The 24,719-nt window shown below is 38.1% G+C and overlaps 1 protein-coding gene across 1 annotated transcript in view; it reads left to right on the top strand.

Moving 5' to 3' along the window:
- The window catches only part of ttc39b (tetratricopeptide repeat domain 39B), a 29,138-nt gene extending 11,493 nt beyond the window's left edge, over positions 1 to 17,645 (top strand). The window contains exons 4-19 of the mRNA XM_087832531.1: positions 737 to 868; positions 4,526 to 4,596; positions 4,700 to 4,767; positions 5,358 to 5,422; positions 5,514 to 5,619; positions 6,311 to 6,376; positions 6,464 to 6,572; positions 6,726 to 6,793; positions 6,870 to 6,929; positions 7,181 to 7,342; positions 7,441 to 7,532; positions 7,669 to 7,789; positions 7,908 to 8,019; positions 10,725 to 10,842; positions 10,958 to 11,074; positions 13,197 to 17,645. Of these exons, the coding sequence (XP_087688657.1) occupies positions 737 to 868; positions 4,526 to 4,596; positions 4,700 to 4,767; positions 5,358 to 5,422; positions 5,514 to 5,619; positions 6,311 to 6,376; positions 6,464 to 6,572; positions 6,726 to 6,793; positions 6,870 to 6,929; positions 7,181 to 7,342; positions 7,441 to 7,532; positions 7,669 to 7,789; positions 7,908 to 8,019; positions 10,725 to 10,842; positions 10,958 to 11,074; positions 13,197 to 13,293 (1,564 nt within the window). The 3' untranslated portion in view covers positions 13,294 to 17,645. The remainder of the gene's footprint in view (positions 1 to 736; positions 869 to 4,525; positions 4,597 to 4,699; positions 4,768 to 5,357; positions 5,423 to 5,513; positions 5,620 to 6,310; positions 6,377 to 6,463; positions 6,573 to 6,725; positions 6,794 to 6,869; positions 6,930 to 7,180; positions 7,343 to 7,440; positions 7,533 to 7,668; positions 7,790 to 7,907; positions 8,020 to 10,724; positions 10,843 to 10,957; positions 11,075 to 13,196) is intronic.
- Positions 17,646 to 24,719: the final 7,074 nt, after the last annotated feature.

Genomic DNA, 24,719 nt, shown 5'->3' with positions numbered 1-24,719 from the left:
TACTAGGGGTGGGGGATAAAATCGATACTGTGTAGTATTGTGATATTTTGTTTGCTAATAATGTATCGATACAGGGACAGCAGAAATCGATATTTTGTTACAAAAAGGTTTTTGTGCTCTGACTTCAGAGCATGTTGATCCTTTTTCTGAGCAAGAATCCTGACATTCCTTCACTGTCCAAATGTGTTGAACTTTTTTTTTTGGCATCAATAAACATGACAGTTTACTTATTTTAATTTAAGACATGTTTTATTTTAATTAAGTTTAAAACTTTTTTATTTAATGTAAAATTATATTTTGTTTTAATTTACTTTCAAATTCTTCAGTTGCTGAATGGGCTGCATAGTTTTCATAAACTGCATAGTTCAGAATAGCTATAATTGTACCAGATGGTTGCGTTCAGTTAAGTTGGACTAGACTGTAATACAAACCGTTCAGTTTATAAAACTGACTGAAATGAGAGAAAGACTGAGTGTGAGACTTTGATATTACATAAAATATATTGAATATTGATAAAGTTTACCTTTATGTACAGAATTTGAATATCGCAAAATATTTTAAAAAATTGCAATAATATCGTATCGTGCGTTAAGTATTGTGATAATATCGTATCGTGAGTTGTATGGTGATTCCCACCTCTAGTCGTTACCTCGCGCTGCTTCGTTACACCTCTCTCTTTCTCTAGTGTCTGCTGAAGTCGTAGCTCCCTGTTATTAATGACTGCTGCTGTGCGCAGGTGGAGGGACAGCATGTACCACGCTCTGGGATACAGCAGCATCCTGGTGATGCAGGCGACCATGACCTTTGAGCACAGAGACATCCAGACTGCCATGGCAACCATCAAGGAGGCGTTGCACACCTGTCAGAGGTGAGAGGCGGGAATACATGGTCTTCTTCCTGTTTATAGCCTTAATGTTTCTGGGCGAGGAAGCCTTTCAATCCATTCACAACATGTAATAATGTAATGAAACAAACTGGGGTACGACCTGAAGCTGAAAAGTCTGGAAAAAGTGACTCATCCTTAAGCCCAGCAGATAATTTCATTTTCTTCTCCAATTCTGGCGCTGAATCAGAGATTTTGTGTGTGCGGTGGCACTGCAGTGAGTAACTATATGAACGGGCTGTGTGGCTGCATCATAATGGGCACGTTCAAGTCTGAAAAATGAAGCCAGTGCTGAAGTGCCTTAAATACACATTCCTGTTCGCGGCCTGCAGGAAGCAATAGCTGTGGTTTCAGAATAACATGCAGTTTAACCCTTTAAGACCTACCATAGAACCAAGTCCACCAGAGCTTATATTATATGTTTACATGTTGTGGAGCCATTTTTGGGAGCATTTCAAGTTGCTATACATCAATACAACCATTACAGCCTAAATTTTAATAATATGTCTGCATTAAGTGCATAGTAATTACATAAATTGCAAAAAAGTGCAATAAACAACAAAAAATTGAAAATCGTTTTTGTTTTTTTAACATATATTTCTAGTTAGAGAAATTTAAGAGGCTTATCCCTCAAAACTGTAAATACAAAAAAGTTGCACAAAATAGTTTCCCACCACAGGAAATTTATTTTGAGTGTCTTCATAGTTTTATTTTTGAAATACACCAATTTTTATATACTGCAGGAAAAACGAAAATAAATATTATAGTGCAAATTTGCTCACGTCACTTCCGGTTTCGGGCAGGTCATGGCGGACATGCGATAGTTCGCGCTGACGTCTATTCCAACGAAGGAAGTGTTATGAACAGCTGATCGGATTGGCAAAGCGTGTTTCTGGAATATTATGTTTTTGTTGCTGCAAGTGCTTTTTATGCAGTTTTTGCAAAGCTATATGTGGAAGGAAACTGTGACCGAGGACAAGCTGATGGCATAAGATGTAAGTACAACTTCTCCGGTTACATATGCAAAAAAAATGATTGCGCTAGCTCACGTGGTTGCAGAGCTACCGGGATTTAAAAGTATTTGAGCAAAACGGAGCGTGCCCGCTCTGACCGGTTTTAAAGGGTTAAAGAACTCTGACAGAGCAGTACGCTTGCTGTGTGGCTTCTGAAAACACTTTCCCAATGAACTTATGAGCTTCAGTTATTAGTTTCAGGTCATATTAAATAAAAAATGTATCCATTTTGTAATTTTTTGTTCATTCTAAGTTTCATGAAGGAGAATTATCGAAGATCTACTCACTGGCTGTTGATTTGACAAGTTGTTATCAGGCAGCCAGTCCCGAACACCAAGAAGTTCAAGGTGAAAACGCTAATCTAATCTCGAGGCTTCACAAACTAATAGTTGACGCCACAGTGGCTATCTCCGCCTTTTAAGCCATTTATGATATTAGACAGTGGTCCACAACCCCCGGCCCACAGACCGGTACCGTGAGTCATTTGGTACTGGGCTGCGAGAGTTGAGGCTCGGGTGTGAAATTTATGGTTTTTATTGGTTTTATTGTTTTTTCTCGTTGGTTTTTTTAGCGTTATAATTGTTAACTCTGTCCGGTCCGTGAAAATATTGTCGGACATAAACGGGTCCGTGGCATGAAAAAGGTTGGGGACCGCTGATATTAGATATTCTAGAATATTATATATACCGTAGCTTTGTGTTCCAAAAATGAGGGAGAAAAAAATATGATTTCAAAAAGCTATATCACAATCTATATCAAGCAATCCTGTCTCTTTAGGGGAAAGGGAAAATGATCCTCATAGTGTTACAACAAAACACTCAACAAAGGTTCAGTAAATGGGAATTGCCACAGGACGTTTTTCTACTACCGTATTTACTACAAAGCGCACCTGAATATTAGCCGCACAAGCTAAAATCAGGGAAAATCCTGTTTTGTATGTACATTAGCCGCACCTGACTAAAAGCCGCAGGTGTTTCAATGTTGACTTATCATATGTAAGAGAATAGGCAATAAGAGAATAGGCAAAAAGGGAATTGTCAGGAAAGAGATGGCTGTTTGAAGACACATCACTTTTATTAATATTTTGAAAAACAGGTTATGGGTACATATTTGCATAACTTTTTAGGTATATGTACAAGTAGCGGTAATTACAAGTACGAAACATGTACTGTGCTTCATAAACGAGTAACAAATGTAGTACATAACAATAACCTACAGCACACCAGAAAAATAGATTCGGACTACCTTTTAGGCTCAGGTGCAGTGACACGGCTTTAACAAGAAGAAAAGTCAGTCATTCACCACCATCTTTCTCTTCTTCCTGCGCACTAAAACCACCAAAGTCCTCTTCTCCAGTGTCGGATACGAACAGGCTCAGGATGGCTACGTCATCCACGCTTGTTGTCACTTTCAAAACCAAACAAATCCTCGTTGTCAGTGTCAGAGTCGAACACCCTCTGAAGGGCCGTGGCGGTGTCCTCCTCTCCATCATGCAGCAGTCCAGCCCGTCCAAATCCGTTGGTGATCGTGGATGTTTTCACACTTTTCCACGCTGTCAGAATCCACTGGTGGAGTTGAGCATAATTTGCTTTTCGCAAGTTTATCGCCACTCATCATCCACGCTTCCCGCTGAACGCGTAGCGCTACTTTGAAGTTTGTTTTTCGCGCCACTTCGTACGGCACTACGTTGCCTGGCGGACGGACATGTGACCAACATACCACTCTTGAACCCCGATCCTTCCGCCAGGCAACGTAGTGCCGGAGAACAGCGGAACCAGTGTTGCCAACTTAGCGACTTTGTCGCTATATTTAGCGAGTTTTCAGACCCTGTAGCGACTTTTTTTCTAAAAAAAAAAAAAAGACGTGAAAGCGCATATCGGTTTTACTCTCAACAAGCAGCGGGTGCTGTAACGCAGTCAGTTCTTCTTTTACTCTTTTACTCTTATGCTGTTTTGTGGATCACAAGGTTTAAAACTACTTATAAACACACACACACAAATTAACTCCACCAGAGTGCCTATTTCGGGTCACTTTTGCCGGTCCAAGCCCGGGTAAAGGAGCAGGGTTGGAATTGTGACATTAAAAAAACAATAATTGCTAAAAGAAATTTAATTTGTAGTTCTAAATAAACTCTAAATGCATTTAGGACGTTTTTTACTCACTTTATGTCTCTTCCACGATGTTATTTCTCTCTCCAACAACATAGATTACAATTACATTAGCATGACCAATTATGCAAATTAGGTGATGACGTCATTTAGCGACTTCTAGCGACTTTTAGGACAGCCAATAGCGATTTTCCTTACTGAGGAGTTGGCAACACTGAGCGGAACAAACAAAACAAATCGTCTTACGATATGACAAAAATCATGGACAATCCATAGAAAAGCCGCACCTGACTGAAAGCCGCAGGGTTCAAAGCTTGTGCAAAAAGTAGCGGCTTATAGCCCGACAATTAATTGTTTTATTGCAATTTTATACTTTATATACTTTTAGTACTTCATCTCAAAGTCTCTTTCAAACGAGAACAATTAGGCCCCCATGCACAGCAACGTTTAATGTCATCTCAAACTGCAACAGCGGAGACTGGTTAAATATGAGATTTAATGTCTCCTCGTTGTTTCTCTAGGTTCAGGAAGAAGAACTCGATGGTCGGATCTTTGTCCGGGCTGATCAGCAAGCAGTCCAACCTGCAGGAAGGTTTGTAAACACATGCCCACACATCACTCCACTGACGTCTGCAGAAAGTGAAGAAAATTTAAAGAGAGCTGGAAGTCAGTGTGCTGCATTGGTGTGTTTGCAGGAGAGATGCACGCAGAGCTTTGCTACGCTGAATGTCTGCTGCAGAAAGCAACGCTGACGTTTGTACAGGTCAGAAATGCTGTCTGCCTTTAACTTCACCTGTGTGCCTGCTCACGTATTTGCTTTCGTTTCATGTATATTTTATATGTAACCTTAGTTGAAAGCCCCTTTAAACTGCAGTTCCTGCAGTGGCTGCTAAATGTTCCTCGTGTGAATGTGTAACAACATTAAAAGGCAGAGGACCTGAAGCACAGACGCTTTTGAGTGTTAAATTAAAGAATAAAAATTGCTTCCTCATCAATCATAGCTTGGCGCCTTTCACAACCTGCATGATAAGATGGAGGATTAATGAAGGGTGATTCAGGACACATGATGGGTCGTCCACTTTTTTTCAGGTTGGGTTCAGTTAAACCTTCTGATGCCTTTTGTAACCTCGAGCTAAGTGTTTTCACCATCGAAAATGGACGTGATGAGGGAGAAGTAATGGACAGTGAGCACTGGCTTCACTTTACACGCTCGGAAACTACATCTTGTATAGTGTGTGTGTGGTTAGAAGCCATTTAGGATTTGAGCCAGAATCATGACTCATGTGTAGCTTCTGGTAAGACTAAAAATAAGGTTGTTTAATTATATATTATATCTATATTTCCTTTTTCTAGGATGAGAACATGATCAGTTTTATCAAAGGAGGGATCAAGATTCGGACCAGCTACCAAATCTACAAGTGAGTGAATGATTTATGGAGGAAATTAAACATTTTAAATGTATTTTTAGTAGAAATATCATTGTTAACATGATTGTTATGTATTCAACAGGGATTGTCAGAATGTGCTCAATGCAACTCAAGACGCGGCCGGCCAATCAGATTCATTTAGACAGTTCGAGGGTGGAGTCAAGCTGGGCATTGGCTCTTTCAACCTGGTGAGTTGTTTTTTTTTTTAAATCCACAGGAGTCAGTTAATGTAAGTAAGTTTAATGCTTGTTTGATGTGCCATAATTAGGACTATGCCATCTCGCTCAGAATAAAGCACATCCAGTGTCATCTTTTTTTTCTCCACTGGATCATCGGGCCAGAGGATCCAAAAAAAGGCCAATGTAAATGCTTTCTGTATTGTATATCTATATTTCTATATTATTACTTTAATATAATCTACAATAAATCTACAAATTTTCTTTATTAGTTGGATGGAAGCAGCTAAAACGTCCACACAGTGCAACTGATGAAGCACGTTGGTTGGCATTTTAATGTGAAAGTTAAAGATAAAAGAAAAATATTAGTGAGAGTCCTATGAACCTATGAATGGCTTCATATACTTCATGTGTCCTTACACTTATTTTTTCATTAATCGAGTCAGAATTGTCACTTTTCAGTTAAACACCTTCTTTTAAGCTCTTAAGATTAATGAGAGTCCATTTCAGCCCGTTTGTTTCACAGCTGAACTGATCGTTGGACGCACCATCGCTGGCCCAACATCCTTTTTTTTTTTTTTTTTTTTTTTTACATCAATCCACAGGTCATATTGAATCTGGCACATAATGGTTCATTGAAAGCACAATTTCTTTATTGATTTTATTGAATGATTGGTTTTAGGGAAATCTTTTTGTCTTCCAGATGTTGTCTCTCCTCCCTCAGAGAATTTTGAGGTTGTTGGAGTTTATCGGGTTCTCAGGAAACAGGGTGAGTACAAACTCTGTTTAAAATAACATTTAAAAAACCCACTATAGGCTACACAGACAAAATCATACTGTCTCTTTCTGTCTGCAGGGGTTTGGTTTGTCCCAGTTGAGAGAGGGAGCTTCCAGCCACAGTTTGCGGTCAATCCTCTGTGTTCTGACTCTGCTCTTCTACCACACATATGTCTCACTCATACTGGGTATGAAACACTTTAATGTTTTTAGAGAAACCTCAGTTTCACCATCTTAATCTGGCTTCAAATGTCCGACCACAAAGGCCTAAATAAAGCCAGAAGCATCTACTGCTGCTTAGCAGATTAGGCAATGACTGTTGTTGTGTTCTCTTTGATCAGGAACTGCAGAGGGGAACCTGGTGGAAGCTGAAGCTCTGCTGGAGCCATACCAACAGAAATACCCCAAAGTAAGTAAACCGCAAACAGTCGTCTAAGTAAACTAGGCCGTGACTAAATAAACATCATGTTTGTTTTTTCTTTCAGGGCTCCATAATCCTCTTCTACTCTGCTCGCATTGCCGCGCTGCGAGGAAACTTTGAGAAGGTTTGTCCCTGTGTTTTCAGACCCTCAGTGCCAAAGTCCCAAATGAAAACTAGACGTTTCAGCGCAAGGATTTCAGCTCATTTATCAGCTAAACAAAGAAGTAAAATTGTTCTCTGTTCTACTTTATGTGGAATTAAAATGATCGTTTTCATTTAGTAATAGAAGTCTTTCCCTTTTCACGGGTTTTTACCATCCATGCACTTCCTTTACAAACCTGAACAGCAGGTCTAAGTGTTCTGTGTTTCTTTTAGGCTCGGGCCAAGTACGAGGAGTGTGTGAGCAGCCAGCAGGAGTGGAAGCAGATTCACCACTTGTGTTACTGGGAGCTCATGTGGACTCACTCGTACCAGCAGGAGTGGGAACAGGCGTACCAATATGCTGACTTGCTGTGCAAGGAGAGTCGCTGGTCCAAGGTAAGCTTAGAAGAAAAACAGATGTGCTTCATATATCAGGCACATAAATGGAACCATAAAAGTCAGTGATAGTTCAATATAAAACCTACTCTCTGCAGGCTATCTATGTTTACCAGAAGGCAGCCATTTTAAGCATGATGTCAGAGGAGGAGCTGAAGAAGACGGGGGAGAATGTTGTGGAGCTCTTCAGGTCAGCCGGTTTTTTACATGTATTTTTTAAACACCCTGAGCTGAATCGACCTATGTGGAGCAGGTAGAGCCGAGCTATGTTTAAGGCCAGGATTAGCAGTAAAACAATTTATGGGTGTGTGTGTGTGTGTGTGTAGGCAGGTGGAGGGGCTGAAACAGCGCCTGGCTGGGAAGTCCATTCCAACGGAGAAATTTGCAGTGAGGAAGTCCAGGCGTTACAAAGCTGCTAACCCCATCCCCCTGGTCATCCCTTTGCTGGTACACAAACATTCACATGCAAATAATAAACTCACTACTTTGACAGTGGTTGGTTGAGTGTGATGAACTCTGAACGAGCTGGTAGTGAAGTATAACGCACATTTGTTGTCTCTTTTAGGAGATGATGTACGTGTGGAATGGTTTCACCATCGTCGGAAAGCGAGCCGACTGTACCGAGTCCCTGCTGGTAACCATAGAGAAGGCAGAGGAGCAGCTTCGCAATGACCCCAGTGAGCTCAACACTGCGCCTCTGCTATTAGCACTTCTGCTAACACTGTGTGCTGCCAATAGTATCTTATGAGAGTAAAACAGGCGTTCCACAGGGTTCTGTCCTGGGCCTGCTTCTATTTCGCTCATGTTAGTGATTTCAAGTCTGCATGTAAGCAGCTGATATTAATATTTATGCATCTACACTGATTAAAACTCCTGAGACATCACAAAACTGTGCACATGGAGTCGGCTATAAGATGTTACCACAGCTGTTTTGTTAAGAATCTAATTACATTTAAGTCTTCGATAAAGCTTGGGTATTTTACACTCATTCGACACATTTTGTTGGAGCCTTTTTTTGCTTTGAGAACTTCCCTAAATTTTTGTGTTAATGATTGAACAAGGGGTTCGAAAGAGTCTTCAGAAAATTCGGACCATGTTGACATGATAGCTTCACACAGTTTGACAGATTTGTTAGCTTCACATCCATGATTTGAAACTGCTGTTCGACTCCATCTCAAAGGTGCTCTATTGAAGAGATCTGTGAGAGAGCTGGTTACTGTGGAGGCCAGTGAGCTCATTATTACAGTTAGGCCCATTTATACTTGGATTTTTTTTACCTGTTTACTGAAACATATTCTAAATATAGTTATATACAAACAATGTGTAAACTCTCTGCTGTCCACATTCAAATTGAATGAAGGGTTTATGAGGTGTGGGCAGTTCCTTCACTATGTCATTATCCGTTGAGCAGATAAAAAGCCTGGAGTTGATTTGAGGTGTGGTGCTTGCATTTGGTCAAAGGAGCCCTCCATGTAGGTGAAACAAGCCGCCCTTAATCTGCAAAAACAGAAACAACCCATCTGAGAAATATTTACAATATTAGGAGCAGTGTTGGTCAAGTTACTTGAAAAAAGTAATCAGTAACTGATTACTGATTACTTCCCCCAAAAAGTAATCCCATTACTTTACTGATTACTTATTTTCAAAAGTAATTAATTACTTAGTTACTTAGTTACTTTTTAAAAACACGATTTACAACCTGAATAGGTGATAAAGTGATAGATCTTTCAGCCCAATTCTACTTTTTCTGCATAATCATCATACAAAATGTAATCAAATGGAAAAGTCCCTTTTTAAAACTTGTTTTATTAGTTTTAATCTTTTAACTTTATGCATCAAGTAAAAATTAAATTATATGCAACATTCTCTGACTTGAAGAAATTTGTTTAATATTTAAACCTATTTTCTGCACATTCCAGCACATAAAATAAAATATTTTTTGTGTTTACACTCACTCTTTCAAATAGATGCAAGTAAAACACAGCAGAAAATAAATAAAGTCAAAGACTAGCGGTCCTGTTGCTCTATTTTCACCTGTAAAGCAGGAGTGATGTAGGCGGAGGTTTACCCTGGTGCAGGTGTGCCGCGGTCAGTGGAAGAATGCGCGAGTTTCTCTGTGAGTTTCCCATTACGTGGTAGCGCACTCGGTGCTTGTTTGGAAGTTTAGGGGTTTTTTCGCCGTAAAAAGAAGTTTTCTTCCCACGCACAACGGACACTAATGTTTTTGTCACTTTTTACGGAATCAAACTCAAAGTAAGGTCAGTACTTCCACACTTTAAACGCTGCACGCTCATACTCTCTCCCGCACTCGATATATTATCCATTGTTGATCTGCACACAGCTGTTGTCACGAACGTCGCACTCGCTTACGTCACTGTCATGAGACATTCTCGCAAAAAAAATCACGGTTTTAGTAACACAGTAACGCAGCGTTCCTACGGGAAAGTAACGGTAATCTAATTACCGTTTTTGCAATACTAATCTCTTACTTTACTCGTTACTTGAAAAAAGTAATCGGATTATAGTAACACGTTACAAGTAACGCGTTACTGCCCATCTCTGATTAGGAGTGGCAAAATCTACAGTCTGGTACATCCTGAGAAAGAAAGGTGAACTCAGCAATGCAAAAAGACCTGGACATCCACGGTAGACAACAGTGGTGGATGATCACAGAATCGTTTCCTTGCTAAAGAGAAACCCCTTCACAACAGCCAAACACGTCAACATTCTCCAGGAGTTGATATCCAAATCTACCATGAAGAGAAGACTGCATGAAAGTAAATACAGAGGGTTCACTGCAAGGTGCGAGCCACTTATAAGCCTCAAGAATAGAATCGCTAGATTGAATTGAAAACCCAGCACAGTTCTGGAAAAACATGTTTTGGACAGATGAAACCAAAACCAACCTCTACCAGAATGATGGTGAGAACAATACTATGAAGAAGGAGTGGAACAGGTCATGATCCAAAGCATACCACATCATCTGTAAAACACGGCGGACACAGTGTGATGTCTTGGGCGTGCATGGCTACAGGTGGCACTGGGACACTAGTGTTTAATGATGATGTGACACAGGACAGAAGCAGCTGAAGGAATATGAGGTGTTAAGAAACATACTGTCTGCACAAATTCAGCTAAATGTAGTCACATTGATTGGGCGGCGTTTCATAATGCAGATGGACAATGACCTAAAACATACAGCCAAAAAAACCAGCTGGTGTATTCCAGGAGCTAAGTATGTTTAAGTCTCCATTCTGAATCCTTTTATCTCCGAAGGCGTTAGGTTGTCATGTAAGGTTATTACTGCTGAATATTAGCACATGGCTAATGAAAGGTTAGGAGCTTATGTAAATCTATGTCTAACAGTCCATCTCTCATTCAGATCTGTCAGAGTTTCACACAGATGACAGCTGTCTGGTCCAGATGTTGAAGGGACTCTGCCTGAAGCACCTGGGCAGGTTACTGCAGGCTGAGCTGTGCTTCACACAGGTGCTCTCCAGGTAACACAAGCGCAGATAAGAACACAAAAGCATACCGACGACCTTGTGTAGGCACTTAATGCTGTGGTTTACCTTCTGAAAATAAAGATAATACTTTAATGGGCTTTACTTTCAGTGAGGGTCGGATCAGATATGATCACTACTTGATTCCTTTCACCCTTTATGAGTTGGGTCTGCTGTATAAACAACAGGGAGACTTCCTCAAGGCCACCACATACATCGAAAACGCCAAGTAAGTTCTGCTTAAACACTCTTTATAAGCCATTCCTAAACAGACTGCTCTAACTCAAGCTGTAATGTGAAAATCTGCAGCGCCCCTAAACTTTCAGTCTTATCTGTGCTGATCACACAAACAGAAAATGAAGCATTTCCTGTTTATTTTCATTGTTTCATTTTCATTACTTCTGCCACCTGACAGCCATGCCTCCATTTATATATAGTTGTAATTCATTGGATTAATTGGATTTGTCTAAAATGTACATATTTAATGGAAATTCTACTATAACCCCAATTAGAGCATGTGTTGGGATGCTGTTAAAAAGTTTCATAAAAACTAAATGTAATCATTTGAAATCTTATAAACACACGTTTTATTCAATATAGAAAACATATCAAATGTGTAAACTGAGAAAATGACAAAAAAAGAAATAAATTTGAAGGCATCAAAGTATCTCAAAAAGGTTGAAATAGATCAAAAATGGAATTATGAAATATGAAATAATTATATTGTATTGTCCTTAACATTTTAGATAGCATTACAAATAAATTACAAGAAATAACTATTTTAGTTCTTTTATTCTTTTTTTTTTTTAAATTTTAAATGACTTCCCAAGTCTCACCTGAAGTACCTTAATGCCCCACCAGGGAGCCGTAGCGTACAGTTTGGGAGTCGCTGCTCTTTAGATACCTTTAAATGAACACACACACTTATACTGTTCATCTGGACGTAGCATTTTCTAGCATTTTCATTTTCTCCGAATGAAAAGCTACGTCCAGATGAACAGAATCCACTTTTAAAGATTTACTTACCTGGATGATTGAGCATGCATCAAGACACTTCATAGCAGAGGTGGGACCAAGTCATTGTTTTGCAAGTCTCAAGTAAGTCTCAAGTCTTTATCCTCAATTCACAAGTCAAGTCTCAAGTAATGTCAGGCAAGTCCGAGTCAAGTCTCAAGTCACTGGTTTAAAAGTCCGAGTAAAGTCACAACTTTGAATTTCAAGTCCTTTTGAGTCTTTAAAAAAAAAAAAAAAAGTTGCAGTTATATGCTAAATGTAAATATTAGACCATGTGATTTTTAAATCTCTGTTTTTCTCAGCGCATGACGAAATAGTGAACTTAGAAAATATACACAAATTGTGAAATTGCACCTCTATAAAATGCAGCTCAATTAAACGTAGCTCCAAGAATAATTTTCACCAACAATTCTGAGATAAGCTGCATGTTATTCTTGGATGCGCTTGTAGGACCGGCTTTAAAATAGCATGACAAAAATATCATACACATCAAAGTTAGTTGACATCACAAAGTTAGATGAAGTCAGCTATCTCATCGTAGCAAAAGAGAACCTACCGTTCTTTATGCAACTTCAACTGTCGGACAAAGTTGGAAGCTGTTCCATTTCTGTCTGTGATTCTCTTCTTGCATGTTTTGCATATTGCATTTCGTTTTTTTGTTGACTTCTTCATAGTTTATGTACCTGAAAAAAATAACTCCTTGCAGCATTTTTGCGTTTCTTTTTTTCTTCTTAAAAAAAAATCTGGTTAATTTGATTGGCTGTGCTACAGCTCATGCACACATACGTACGGAGTGTGGTTTGAATAAATGAGTGAATGAATTGAATTAATGGTGCACACTTTCTATATAATATGAATTATATATTATATATATACTATATATGAATTATATATGAAATATGAAATATAAATTTTAGATTTGGGGTGAAATATCAAGTCTTTTCAAGTAAACCGGTTCAAGTCCAATTCAAGTTCCAGGTCACTGGTATAAAAGTCCAAGTCAAGTCACAGTCTTAGAACATTTTTTCAAGTCAAGTCTAAAGTCATAAAATTAATGACTCGGGTCTGACTCGAGTCCAAGTCATGTGACTCGAGTCCACACCTCTGCTTCATAGTGTGCTTGTTGTGAAAACATTACAGGATGTTACAGTGGAAATTTGCAACCATAACTCGAGCTGCACAGACAGGACAAACAGTATTGTTTAGGTGGCACTAAATGCACAAGTGAGGGATTTACAGTGGTTTAGAAAAAAATACTAACCAAACAAAACATTCCTGCGCAGGCAGGATTGCGTAACGCGTGTTTATTTGAGATTCTGATTGTGTGTCATCATCAGGACGAACTACAAGGACTACTCCATGGAGTCCAGACTGCACTTCAGGATCCACGCAGCCCTTAACAGCCTCAAAGGATCACCTGCCGGCACCCCATAATACACAAGAAACATGAGTCAGACTGCAGCTGTTTGTTTAGCTGGAGTGAAGAAAGAAATGGAGGTGTGTTTGGTTTTAAGATGACACCTCCACCTGGGATTTGTTTTTTTCCTCTGAATTATGTTTTACATTTTTCATTTATTTTTCTGCAGTTTGGAAAGATTGGATTATAATTACTTGCACATGCACTTCTTCTACCAGTTAAAATAGAGACTTCACTGGTAGAGCAATGGTTCAATCAGAGCAGGTTTATCTGTAACTTAAAAATTGATACAGGCTCTTTTTGAGTCCATACGGCTCTTTCACTCAGAGACACTTTGCATAGGAGAACAACTATGAAGTCTTTCATAGCTAATATCTGATTGGACTGCTGCACTTTTTCATGTAAAAGCACAAGATAAAAAAAACTAGCAATTATATGTCAGACCACAAGAGGGAACCAGTGACTGACAAATCGTCTTGGAAATCCAGTCAACAAGTTCTTTTGCAGCTCTGTGTTAGCTTCCTTGCATTTCTCTGTCTGAATGGGCCCAAAATATAAATCTGTTGTTTATGAAGACACGATTTTCTTTTTTTTGTTTATGAATTATAAACAGGAAGTGATGTGCAAACCACTAAAGATGAATACTAGAACACAGTGTTCATCTTAAGCAGTTTGCATGGTTTTTGCCTTTTTCTTTTCCTACATGCCACACATGCACGCGATGCACAAGTGTGTCCGTGCATAAGCAATCACAGCCTTCTCACCGACTGTGGCTTAAACAGGAAACACTGATACGGTGTAGTACACTCATTCCAAGCTCGCACAGACTGGGCAATATGCAGATTTAAAAGAACGGCGCAGTAATGGCTGTAAACGCACACATTTAACAGCAATACAAACAAATTTGTGCTGTTAGTAAGTTCTGAGTTATTCTGTCGGTACGTCAGAGTCCACGTTCTATGTCTCAAACGCAGGGCTGCTTTGGTGGCGCTGATCGTCTCTTAGAAGCCTGAAATAAAAAGCTCAAAAACAAAACAATCTAACAGTTAAAAACATCTACAACATAACACATGCGTTACGTTTCTTCTTTGTCGTTCTTTGAGTTAAAAAAAAATCCTTGAATGGTCCTTTTATACAGCCCTTCAGTTCATCCTGTATCTGAAACACATAATATTAGATTTTTACGTCTTTTCTTTTAGACTTCTCGGATCAGAGTTAACCGTCATAATAGTCGTTTTGGATGTTACAAACAAAAAGCTAAATTAACCAGTGTAGGTGTATCAATTCAGAGAAATTAATCACTTCCCACTTAGCTCCATCTTCTGATGTGGAACTGTTACTTTCTAGTTAAGGCACGCTAGTCTGGTGTTGAAAGATCATCCAAAGACAGTCCCCTGGAAATACTTAAGAATAATTGAATTAAAGAAAACCGCAAGCTATGAACCAAACCATGGACTGATTACTTGCTACACCCCTTTTAAGTGTTTTGGCCACAAATATTAATCACAGTACCACTAATACATATCCTAAAACCAGATTTCTCTTGAGATCAACATTAAGCAACCTCAGATACAAAACTCCCAATCTTACTAGTATAGCTAATATTTAAATGGACATAGAATATAATGTGGAATTACTGCTTACTTTGAAATCTGCATTTATACTTACCTTTTTTTTTTGCCACTAAACTCGAACCTCAGTCTTTCGTAAACACTGAATTAAAAATACATTATTTATGGTAAAGCAGTAAAACATAACCGGTCAAACAAAGTTAAGCATAAATAGTTTATAAAACAAAAACTAATGACCCTTAACATTTTTTTTAATTCAAAGTGAGCTAGCTAATAAATTAACTAATATTTTGAATAAATAAGTTAATATATAACTGATTACTTTGAAATATATATTGTCACTTGTGATTGTTTTACCTTTGATGACCTTCAAATTGAGATAGTCAGTGCTGGTGGTCAAAGGCTAACTGCAATATTTCAGTATCAATTGCAATATTGTCCAAAATTACTGTGTTTGAAATATGTGCAATACGTTTTTAAAGCCATAATTCTCGTTGCCTTAGACTGAGATTAAGTTGCCCTGAAAATGGTGCTAGCCCTGGCACAAGTGGCAACCTGTACTCCACACCTGATTTGGGTATAAAGTGTGAGTTAATGATTACTCGGCTAAAGAAATGTAGTTCTTTATCTGCTCAAAGAGATGATTTCTTCATACTGAAGCAGCTCTGCCTTTGGGAAATATTTGCATAACTAAGCCGTCCCTCACTCCATGATTGCTCAACGGTCTGTTGGGAGAAAACACCAAGACTAAAGGCTTTACGTTAATTCTAGTCGACGTTCTTGGTTACAGCTTTGGTTATGATCACACATGTTCTGGAAGATGTCTATTTGTTTCTTTGTTTATGTTGTGTTGCTTTCTGTTAAATATCATAAATTATGTAGATCTACAGTGTACATGAAGACCAACTTTAGTGTCTAATCATGTACAGATGAATCAGGATAAGCACAATCTACACCTAAACAAGATTTTATTATTATTATTATTATTATTATTATTATTATTATTATTATTATTATTAATATGTGCTGTGTGTTAACACATCAGATAATTACTCAGTTCTCAGAGGACAGTGAAGGACAGTTTATCCCTAAAATGTTGTAAGCTTAACGTAAAATGTCTGAAAAACTGTACACTAATGTTCATCAAAGTAATCACATCTTTGCTTCCGTTTTAAACATAAGTGTGATGGACCCGCTTGAGTTGTACTTGAATAAATGACAATTAGCCTTCTCCATTTCATGAATGTATCAACCTAAAGACCAAATTCTCCACATGTGTCTTGCTGGATGTGTGTTTTGATTTTTATTTTATTTGACGTGTTTTCTGTGCCTGTATGTTTTTGGATGTGATTTTTCTTCACGTCTTTGTGTGATCTGAAACTTTGCTTCCAAACTACGTAATTTGCCAACATTCACTGATATTATTATTAATAACAGTCCTATGTAAAAGACCACAGTCATCTGTCGAAAAAAGTTGTAGCAATGAAAATGCTAAAGTCCCAGTTTTGTCTTGTGGGTATACTGCAATGTTATTCCTACCTAAAATTTCAGCTAAAAAGACAAACAAATCTGACTCTGTGAGGATTATTAAAAATGATCAGGTAGTTTTAAAAAGATATTCTGTGTCTCTGTGCAATAAAATGTTGCTTTAATAATGCTAGATGCAATTTTAGCATTGCACTCGTCAGTAGTTCCTTCTTGCTAGTTTTCCCAAAATTGCAGCTCCATTTCTTGATTAGCCAAAGCTGCCATGCAGAACTGACTCAGCACAGGAAGTAAGGAAGTAAAATAATGCAACTAAAAATAGTGATAAAATAATCCTGGAAGCAGAATTACAAAGTTGTGTTATTCCTTTATTTAAGATTTACTAAAGCAAGTTTTCTCTGTTCTGCATAAAAAATGGTAAAATGTTATTAAATGTATGCACAATGGCAATGGTATCTTTAGGTACTTTGTTATTACCAATCTGTTCCAAAATCAAATCACAGGTTTCTATTTTTTTAATTTGAATCTCGAAACAACAACAAAAAATACCAAAGACGACAGTCTCACCGCCGTTAAATTGTATCAACGAGCTATTAGCCAAAAACGTATCTTACATGGTGTGCACTGGGTCCTTAAAAATATGTGGACAAATGAACAACAAAAGAAATGGTAGGCCTAAAAACCAACTACAGCAGTATCTGAAAGTCAACATAAATCAGTGATCAGCAAGATAAATAATAATAGAATAATAGGTAGATAACATAAGGCAGTGGAGGCTATTTTTAAGCCAGTTAGAAGCTAAGGTGATTTACATCAATCACCAAAACAAAATCACTGCTTTGTGTTTATAAAATGTTCACCTTTTATTGCCACAACCTTTCTTCATAGAAGGCTTTGGGCCATATTTTCATTTAGTAGCTTAATTCAGTGCCTCTGTGTTTAATCTGTACATGTTTTTCTGTTCTTTATAAGTTCAAACTGCTTTTGCTTTTTTGTTTTTCCCACATATAACGTGTTGCTGCATGTGTTTTATGGCTGGAGGAGAGATTAGAGGCTTTCTGATTAGATGTGGTGATACACGTGGCACAATAAAATGAAAACAGAAGAATATTACTCCTTTTAAATTATATTGTGTTTTTATTTATTATTAGTATGTATGTTGGTATGTGGATGAGTGTGCCGGTGAGTCACTGTTTTATGTTTGTGTTATGAAGAGAACATGTCCTTTCTAGCAAACAGACATATAAACAATTACTCTGAACTAAAGAGGAAAAAAATAACTGAATATGAATATGAGCTGAATATAGTGTTTTTGTATCTCTGGCTTCATAATTTAATAGAAAAATTAAACCCTGATTAAAAAACATAGAAACCCACCTTTTTTATCTTCATAACTAAGATGTTAATTAAATGGTGTTTGAAATGGTTTATTTGGATAATACTAAGGATTTGAAGTCACATGACAATTATTTTGCTCTTTTGAACAGGTCATGTAGGGTTAAGTGAGTAGGACCTTAGTCACAGGACTGGAGCTCTGGTAACCACCTGTCACCAGGGAAAAATACAACTGGTTGGTTAAAGCCTTACAATTCCTTGGTTAGTTAATGGATTGCTGCAGTCACTCCAGTTTGATGGAATACACCAACTTGTCTGCAAACACCATTTGTTCTCAGCTGCTGCACTGAGGCGTTTCTTTTATTTTGAAGGCTAATATTCTCCGTTTCTCGTTTGCGTTGCACTTTTCAAGTTTTACTACTCCTCAGTGGTCAGCTGGCACGTTCCTGCAGGAGTCTGCTTCTTCCATCCAAACTATGGGCAACTGTGGCAATCTGCTAGCAGTCAAAGCAAGGAGAGGTTTTTGGTGTAACGCCCTCTTCATGACTGAATTTTTTCTGGTCAGGGAATACACACTTCAGGTGGTTCTGATTACGTTCAGTATGGTGGATAACTCTGCACATGTGACATCACAGCAGAAACCTCATTAAGACAAATATTATTGAGGCTTTTAAAAAAGCACTAAATACATTTGTATTTAGTGCTTTTTATTGTTCGGTTTAACTCAGCAGCTTTTGAAATGTCTCACTGAAAATGTGCTGATGGTTTGCTAGAAGACAAACGTTTCCTGTTATGTGTACTGTGTAGTAAATGTTTATTGTATGTGTTTATAGTGTAAATATACTGTCGATGTTACTATGTTGGAAATGTGTTCAACACATTTTAAAAGCCATAATTTCTTTTGCTAGTTGCCTTAAATTCACAAATAAAAAGCTTCTTCCTTCCTGTCATCGCCAATGATGCAGTAAAGACTGAAAATACACATCAACCAAAACATTTACATCTTTTTTGGGAACGGTAATAAATTTGTATTTTTAATTGTACATTTTTATTCTACTACCATAATTTGGTAACTATCTTCTGAAAAACTTCTCTGAGCTCTCTCATAAATAATGGTTCTGGAGATCCTTGGTGTCCTCGGTTTGACTTGATTGCAAAATGTAGAGTCATTGTACATTAAAGTAAAACCAAAGACCAACAAACAGCTGGTGAACGTAACATCCACCTGACAAAAAGGATTCTAAGGTGAACATGGCATTGTTGAGAAGATGACTGATATTTAATGTTATAGTACTTGTTTTTAATATTGCAAAAAGAAAGAAATATGTTTACCTTATTCTGGTGTCACCTCTGACTCCTCTAAGGTACACTCTCATGACAATAATACTGTTTATGTGATCAACTGATCTCTTAGAACAGGGGTGTCAAACTCAAATACACAGTGGGCCAAAATTCAAAACTGGAACAAAGTCGCGGGCTAACATAATTTTTTATTGAAAATAAAAATCTTCCTCCAGATATAAGAATGAATCTTTTCTTATGGACTCAAATAAGTTTTGCTGAAAAACTGAATATGGAACAAGCAAAGCTTAATACTAAACAATATATATATTAGCTGTATAATACCAGTAGGCCAGCTCTAATAGTAATTTGGTATGGCTTCGCGGGCCAGAGTTTGACACCTATGTCTTAGAATTAAGAGTTTTGGGCAGCATGAATAAAACTCTGTTAAAATCTGTGTTTTTGTTTATTTCTAGGAGAAGGTTAACATTCAGATTGACTGTCAAACCTAAAATCACCATTTTAAAACCCAAATTGATTTTTCTTTTCTATGAGCATACAAGCCTTTGCATTATCTGCATCAATGGATGGCAATTTTGTGTCTTCTAAACCCAGAAGGCAGGAGATATAGATATATAGAGATATAGCAGAGTTTCAAGTACTGATCCCTGTGATACCCCCACATGAAACCGGAGCTGAGTCCTCTCCCCCCCGTCCGTCTCTCTTTATGTGGATCCTGGAGAGCGAGGATGGAGGTGGAGTCCATGGTGGAGATACCTGATCAGTGGGAACCTCCCACTGATGGATGCTTATTAAGCCTCTTCGTTAATAGACCTCTCTGTATTGAATCATGTCTGTTATTAATCTCTGTCTCTCTTCCACAGCATGTCTTTTATCCTGTCTTCCTTCTCTCACCCCAACCGGTCGCAGCAGATGGCCGCCCCTCCCTGAGCCTGGTTCTGCCGGAGGTTTCTTCCTGTTAAAAGGGAGTTTTTCCTTCCCACTGTCGCCAAAGTGCTTGCTCATAGGGGGTCATATGATTGTTGGGTTTTTCTCTGTATCTATGAAGCGCCTTGAGGCGACATTTGTTGTGATTTGGCGCTATATAAATAAAATTGAATTGAATTGAATTGAATTACACAAACAGGACAACAGCAACAGGAAACACTGAAATAAGTTTGTCACTGCAGGATTAAAGACATTCAACAATAATGCTCTTCATGTCTTCTTAAAGCTCTTTGTCCTGCTAACAGCTGTGATACAACTGCATCTACATTTTGTCTCACACTCTTCGTGACTGTGGTGTTATGCAAAAAGATATTTAGCCTCACCCAGTGATGCATTTAATGCAAAGACATGCACATTTTTAAAATTCTGCTCTGGCACTTTGGCAGCTTTGATGCGTTCATACATTTGTCTTCATCAGGACCTGAGCAGCAGCATTCTTCAACCTGAAGATGCCTTAAAGATAAGTGACATGATGCAGTGCTGGTTCCTGGAAATGGGTGTGCTACGTGTGGTCCATCGCGAACTCATACAGCTCTCCTTTATGAGTCTCTGTTCTCATCTCACTCAGATCTCACTGGTTATTAAAGTAAGAATGTTTAATATTAAACTCACAGCAGAAGTTAACGTGACACAAAAACAGTTTGAGCCTCTCTCTGTGGTTTTCTCCATAATAATAAACATGCTCCTCCATTTGGATCATATCATAGTTTTATATCAGAGACTCCATAATGGTTAATGTGATGTTGACCCATGAACTTTTCACATAGACGGAGTCAGAGTTTCTGTTTCACTCATGTTGAACTTGTGTTGGTGTGGAGGCAGCTGTGTCTATGGGCCCTTTAAAGAAACAGTTCACATTTCAACAGTAACACAACATTACTAACAGAAGCTGGAGTCACATTAAAAATCTTGTTTAGATGACACAAAGACAAAACTTCTCTTCATGGCGACATGTTTCATTATGTAAAGGCACTTCTTCAGTTTGAGGTCTGTCACATGTAAGAGCTTTACTGGACTCGTGAAGCTTTGAAAGGTTCAGAGTCATGAAATGTGCTGTTGTCACAAAACAGAAAAACTCAAATGTAGCAGAGCATGAAAATCCACATTTTTGTCTCAGCTGATGATGAACGCAGGTTGGTCAAGGTGTAATTATCACTTCAGCCCAAGGCAGAAAGTCACTGTGCGCTGCAGCAAGAGGCTTTAATAGACCGAGAACCAGAACTTTCTTTCCTCAGTGCACTATTACTTCTGTATCGTACTAATGCCACATTTATTTATGAAGCTTAAATTAATGAAAATAAATAATTAAGAGCATAAATCCAAAGGTGTGCAAGCAGGGGTGCTACCAGAGATCTCAGGCCCAGTGAACAAAACAAGTCAGCTCAGTAATTTTTGTTTTGTTCACTGGGCCTGAGATCTCCATCAGCTATGACATAAAGTGAGGATCAGATGGTGTTTTCTCAGTTTTATTATTACTTGGTGAAGGTGTGATTTCCAACATAACTACATAAAAATATCAGGGGTAAATCTACACTCCTGAAACTTAGAGAACAATATAGAAATAAGATGAATTCTGGCAACATGATGTGATTTTTTAAAAAGTAATAATAACTATGAAAATCAGCTATTGAATGAGGTAGTAATCAGAGTGAAACATTTAAAACGGATTATCTGGTTTAACTCTGGTTTTCTAATTGTATCCTGTAAAGGTGACGGTGTTAGCATTGTATTCTTTAAATATGAGGAAATGGAAGCAGATTCTCTAAAACTGAGTTTGACTTATCAGACAAGACTTGATGCAGCTCAATGTGGATGCAACAGCTTAAATGTTATTGGAGAAAGATCCAAGAGAACAACTGAGTGTACCTATGCTCAGGTCCAGTTATCAAAGCTACTTAAGGTGGACAGTCTTGTTTGGCTGACAGGATTATTTGGTGCATGTGAGTAATGTTAAGACCACTTTCAGGCAGATGAAGCCATCCAATTGCTGGAGTCCATGTGACCATGCCAAGACAGCATCCCAACTCTCTGTGCCACAGTTTAGCTCCCATTGGAGGACTGAACAAATCCCACTGCTCATAAATTTTTAACCAGATCTCTTAGTCCTCTCGTGAAATTACTCTCAGAGCTGATAGACAAAATATTTAGTGCAGTTTTACATTGTCAAAGAAGTTAAGAACACACGTATGTTTCAGCCTTCCTCTCTGAAAACAGGCAATAGTGCAAATAACAGTTTAGCTGTAACTGAAATTTGATGCTCTGATCTGTTTCCTTCATTGTTTTCCTATTTGCTCCAAAAGACTAAAATAAATAAAGGATGTGGGTTTAAAAAACTAATAAAACAATTGGTCTTTGGCTTTTTTGCTTCATCTCTTCCCCTCATAAACTGTTTATTCTAAGTTTGTTGCTATCAGCTGATTCCAGGTCCAAATTCTCCTTCTTCTCTAAAAGCCTCATTTATAAAAGTAGTGACCGACTCAATTTAGTTTTTAGGCTTTTCCATTAGATCAGATCCTTTTTCAGTACCTACTCTGCTGGGGTTCCAAGAAAGCTGAGGCGATCCTAAAATGTGATCCAACGAGACAAACTGGCACTGATCAGAGAGGTCTGGGTAAAGTGTGTGGAGTGCCAGCCACTCGTTAATGTCCAAAGTCCAAATGAGTCTGTGTGCTTTAAGGGACACTACCCTTTCAAACAATATATGCCAAGCAAGTAACCTAAATATAGCATAAAGATATGGCCAACATGTGATGCCAGTTATGCCTGTAACAGGTTTATACTGGGAAACCTCCAGACGGTGTTGCAGAAAGACTGTATAGACAATATAAATGATTTCAAAACAAATGTTCTTGCTAAATTTTGACCCTTTTATTTGATTATTTTTTAGAGTCAAAATAATCCAGAAATTATTTTTTTTAGAGTATTATTAGAGTTATTAATGAGTAATGAGGCATAAAGGTCATAATTAACAAACAGTGGTTTTAAAAACGTGTAATATTCACAAGAACTTAAGTTGATCAAAACTGACACAGGAAATTTGTTAGAAAACAACAAAATATGTCTATTATTATACTTTATATGATAAGTGTTCATGGAACGGCCATTTTTGACTGGAAAAACAAAATTGTGTAACATTAAATGAACACAACATTATGGTTTAAGCCACACACTGTAACAGATATGGAAGAAATTTACATCGGCCTTGGAGACAACTTGAAACAACAGGTCATCAGAGTTTTTATCAAGTGTCAGTGAGGATGTGTGAACCCCAGTAACATATCCAGAGTTTACCGTTAAGTAGCCAGTGGGAGCCAAGCTGATGCCTCAGTCTGCCTTTCTGTTAAAGCACGCAGTGTTTTTGAAATGCTCTTTTATTGATTCATCATTGAATATTAACTTGTTTGTACTTTCATCTGTTAGTTTGTCGTCCTCTTCTGCAGGATTTCCCGTCAGGTCAAGCCTTTTTCACCTTTTCAACAAATATAGTTTGACTTTGCAAAGCAGAAAAATGACACGTGACACAAAAAGTGTAAAACTGTTGACTTTAAAGGAAAAATTTTCCTACAATGTTAAGGTTAAATGATGACTATAGAATGAAAACTGTGGGCAGATCGCTGTGGAGGAATATTTGCTCCACAATGTTGCTGTGGATCAACAAGCGAGGCTCTCCACTCTAGATCAAAACGTATATTTATTCATGTATTTATGTACATATATAAGTATTTATTTATTTATTGATATCAGTCATTCAAAAGTACTAAAATGTATGCAAAGTGTATGGCAGCATGTATCTCACCGCCAAGCCAATCATTTCAAAATTTGAACAGTGTTTCTACAAGAAAATGTGTGGGACGAGTGTACTAGTTACATGTAGTGTTGGGAAGGTTACTTTTAAAATGTATTCCACTACAGATTACAGAATACATGCCCCAAAATGTATTCTGTAACGTATTCCGTTACGTTACTCAATGAGAGTAACATATTCTGAATACTTTGGATTACTTAATATATTATCATGCTGTTTACAACTACATGAATGTACTATTGCTGTGATTTATTACTGTTACTGAAGGTCCGCGGCTCCGAACCGTAGTAAAGGGACCTCTGGCTAATACGGTGGGTTCTGTGTCGGGCTCGTAGCCGAAAACTAGCTTTACTTTGTTGTCTGGGTCAACTTTGCTAGCGAGAGACAGAGAGAGGCGTTGAAAGGCTGCTCCAAGGAACTTATTGTTTTTGGAGGAAAACACGAACACGGTGTACAGTCGAGTCTTAATAGCTTACTTACAACTGGGCTCGTCAGGCACTCTTCTTGGCTGCAGTGGTTATTATTATATTTACATGCTTCCAGCTCCCGTTTTTGCTCGATGACAGCTCGTACTTTTCCTTTTTCTCCCTCCCTCGCTCACAGACACATAACGTGTATGGCAGTCCATTCTCCCTGCAGCACGGACTACACTGCCCATGATGCTACATTCTTTAGAGCTATACCGTTAGCATTCTGCCTATTAGCTTAGCACAACAACAACAAAAAGGCCTCTCTCACCCAGGAAACACACAGACAGAGAGCGTCACCCTGTAACCATGGCAACCGTAACGCTGCCGCCTAGAACAACAGAACGTAGCTGTCAAACAAAACCCAAACAGGCCTGACCCGCCACAATATGAAACAGGGAAGTACCGCCGTGTAATCCATTTATTTCAACAAAGTAACTGTATTCTAAATACCACCTTTTTAAACGGTAACTGTAACTGAATACAGTTAC

The sequence above is a fragment of the Neolamprologus brichardi genome, chromosome 3 (genome assembly GCF_056152115.1).
Source record: "Neolamprologus brichardi isolate AB-2024 chromosome 3, ASM5615211v1, whole genome shotgun sequence".
NCBI classification, from domain to species: Eukaryota; Metazoa; Chordata; class Actinopteri; order Cichliformes; family Cichlidae; genus Neolamprologus; species Neolamprologus brichardi.
This window is presented reverse-complemented; position numbering and strand designations above follow the sequence as displayed.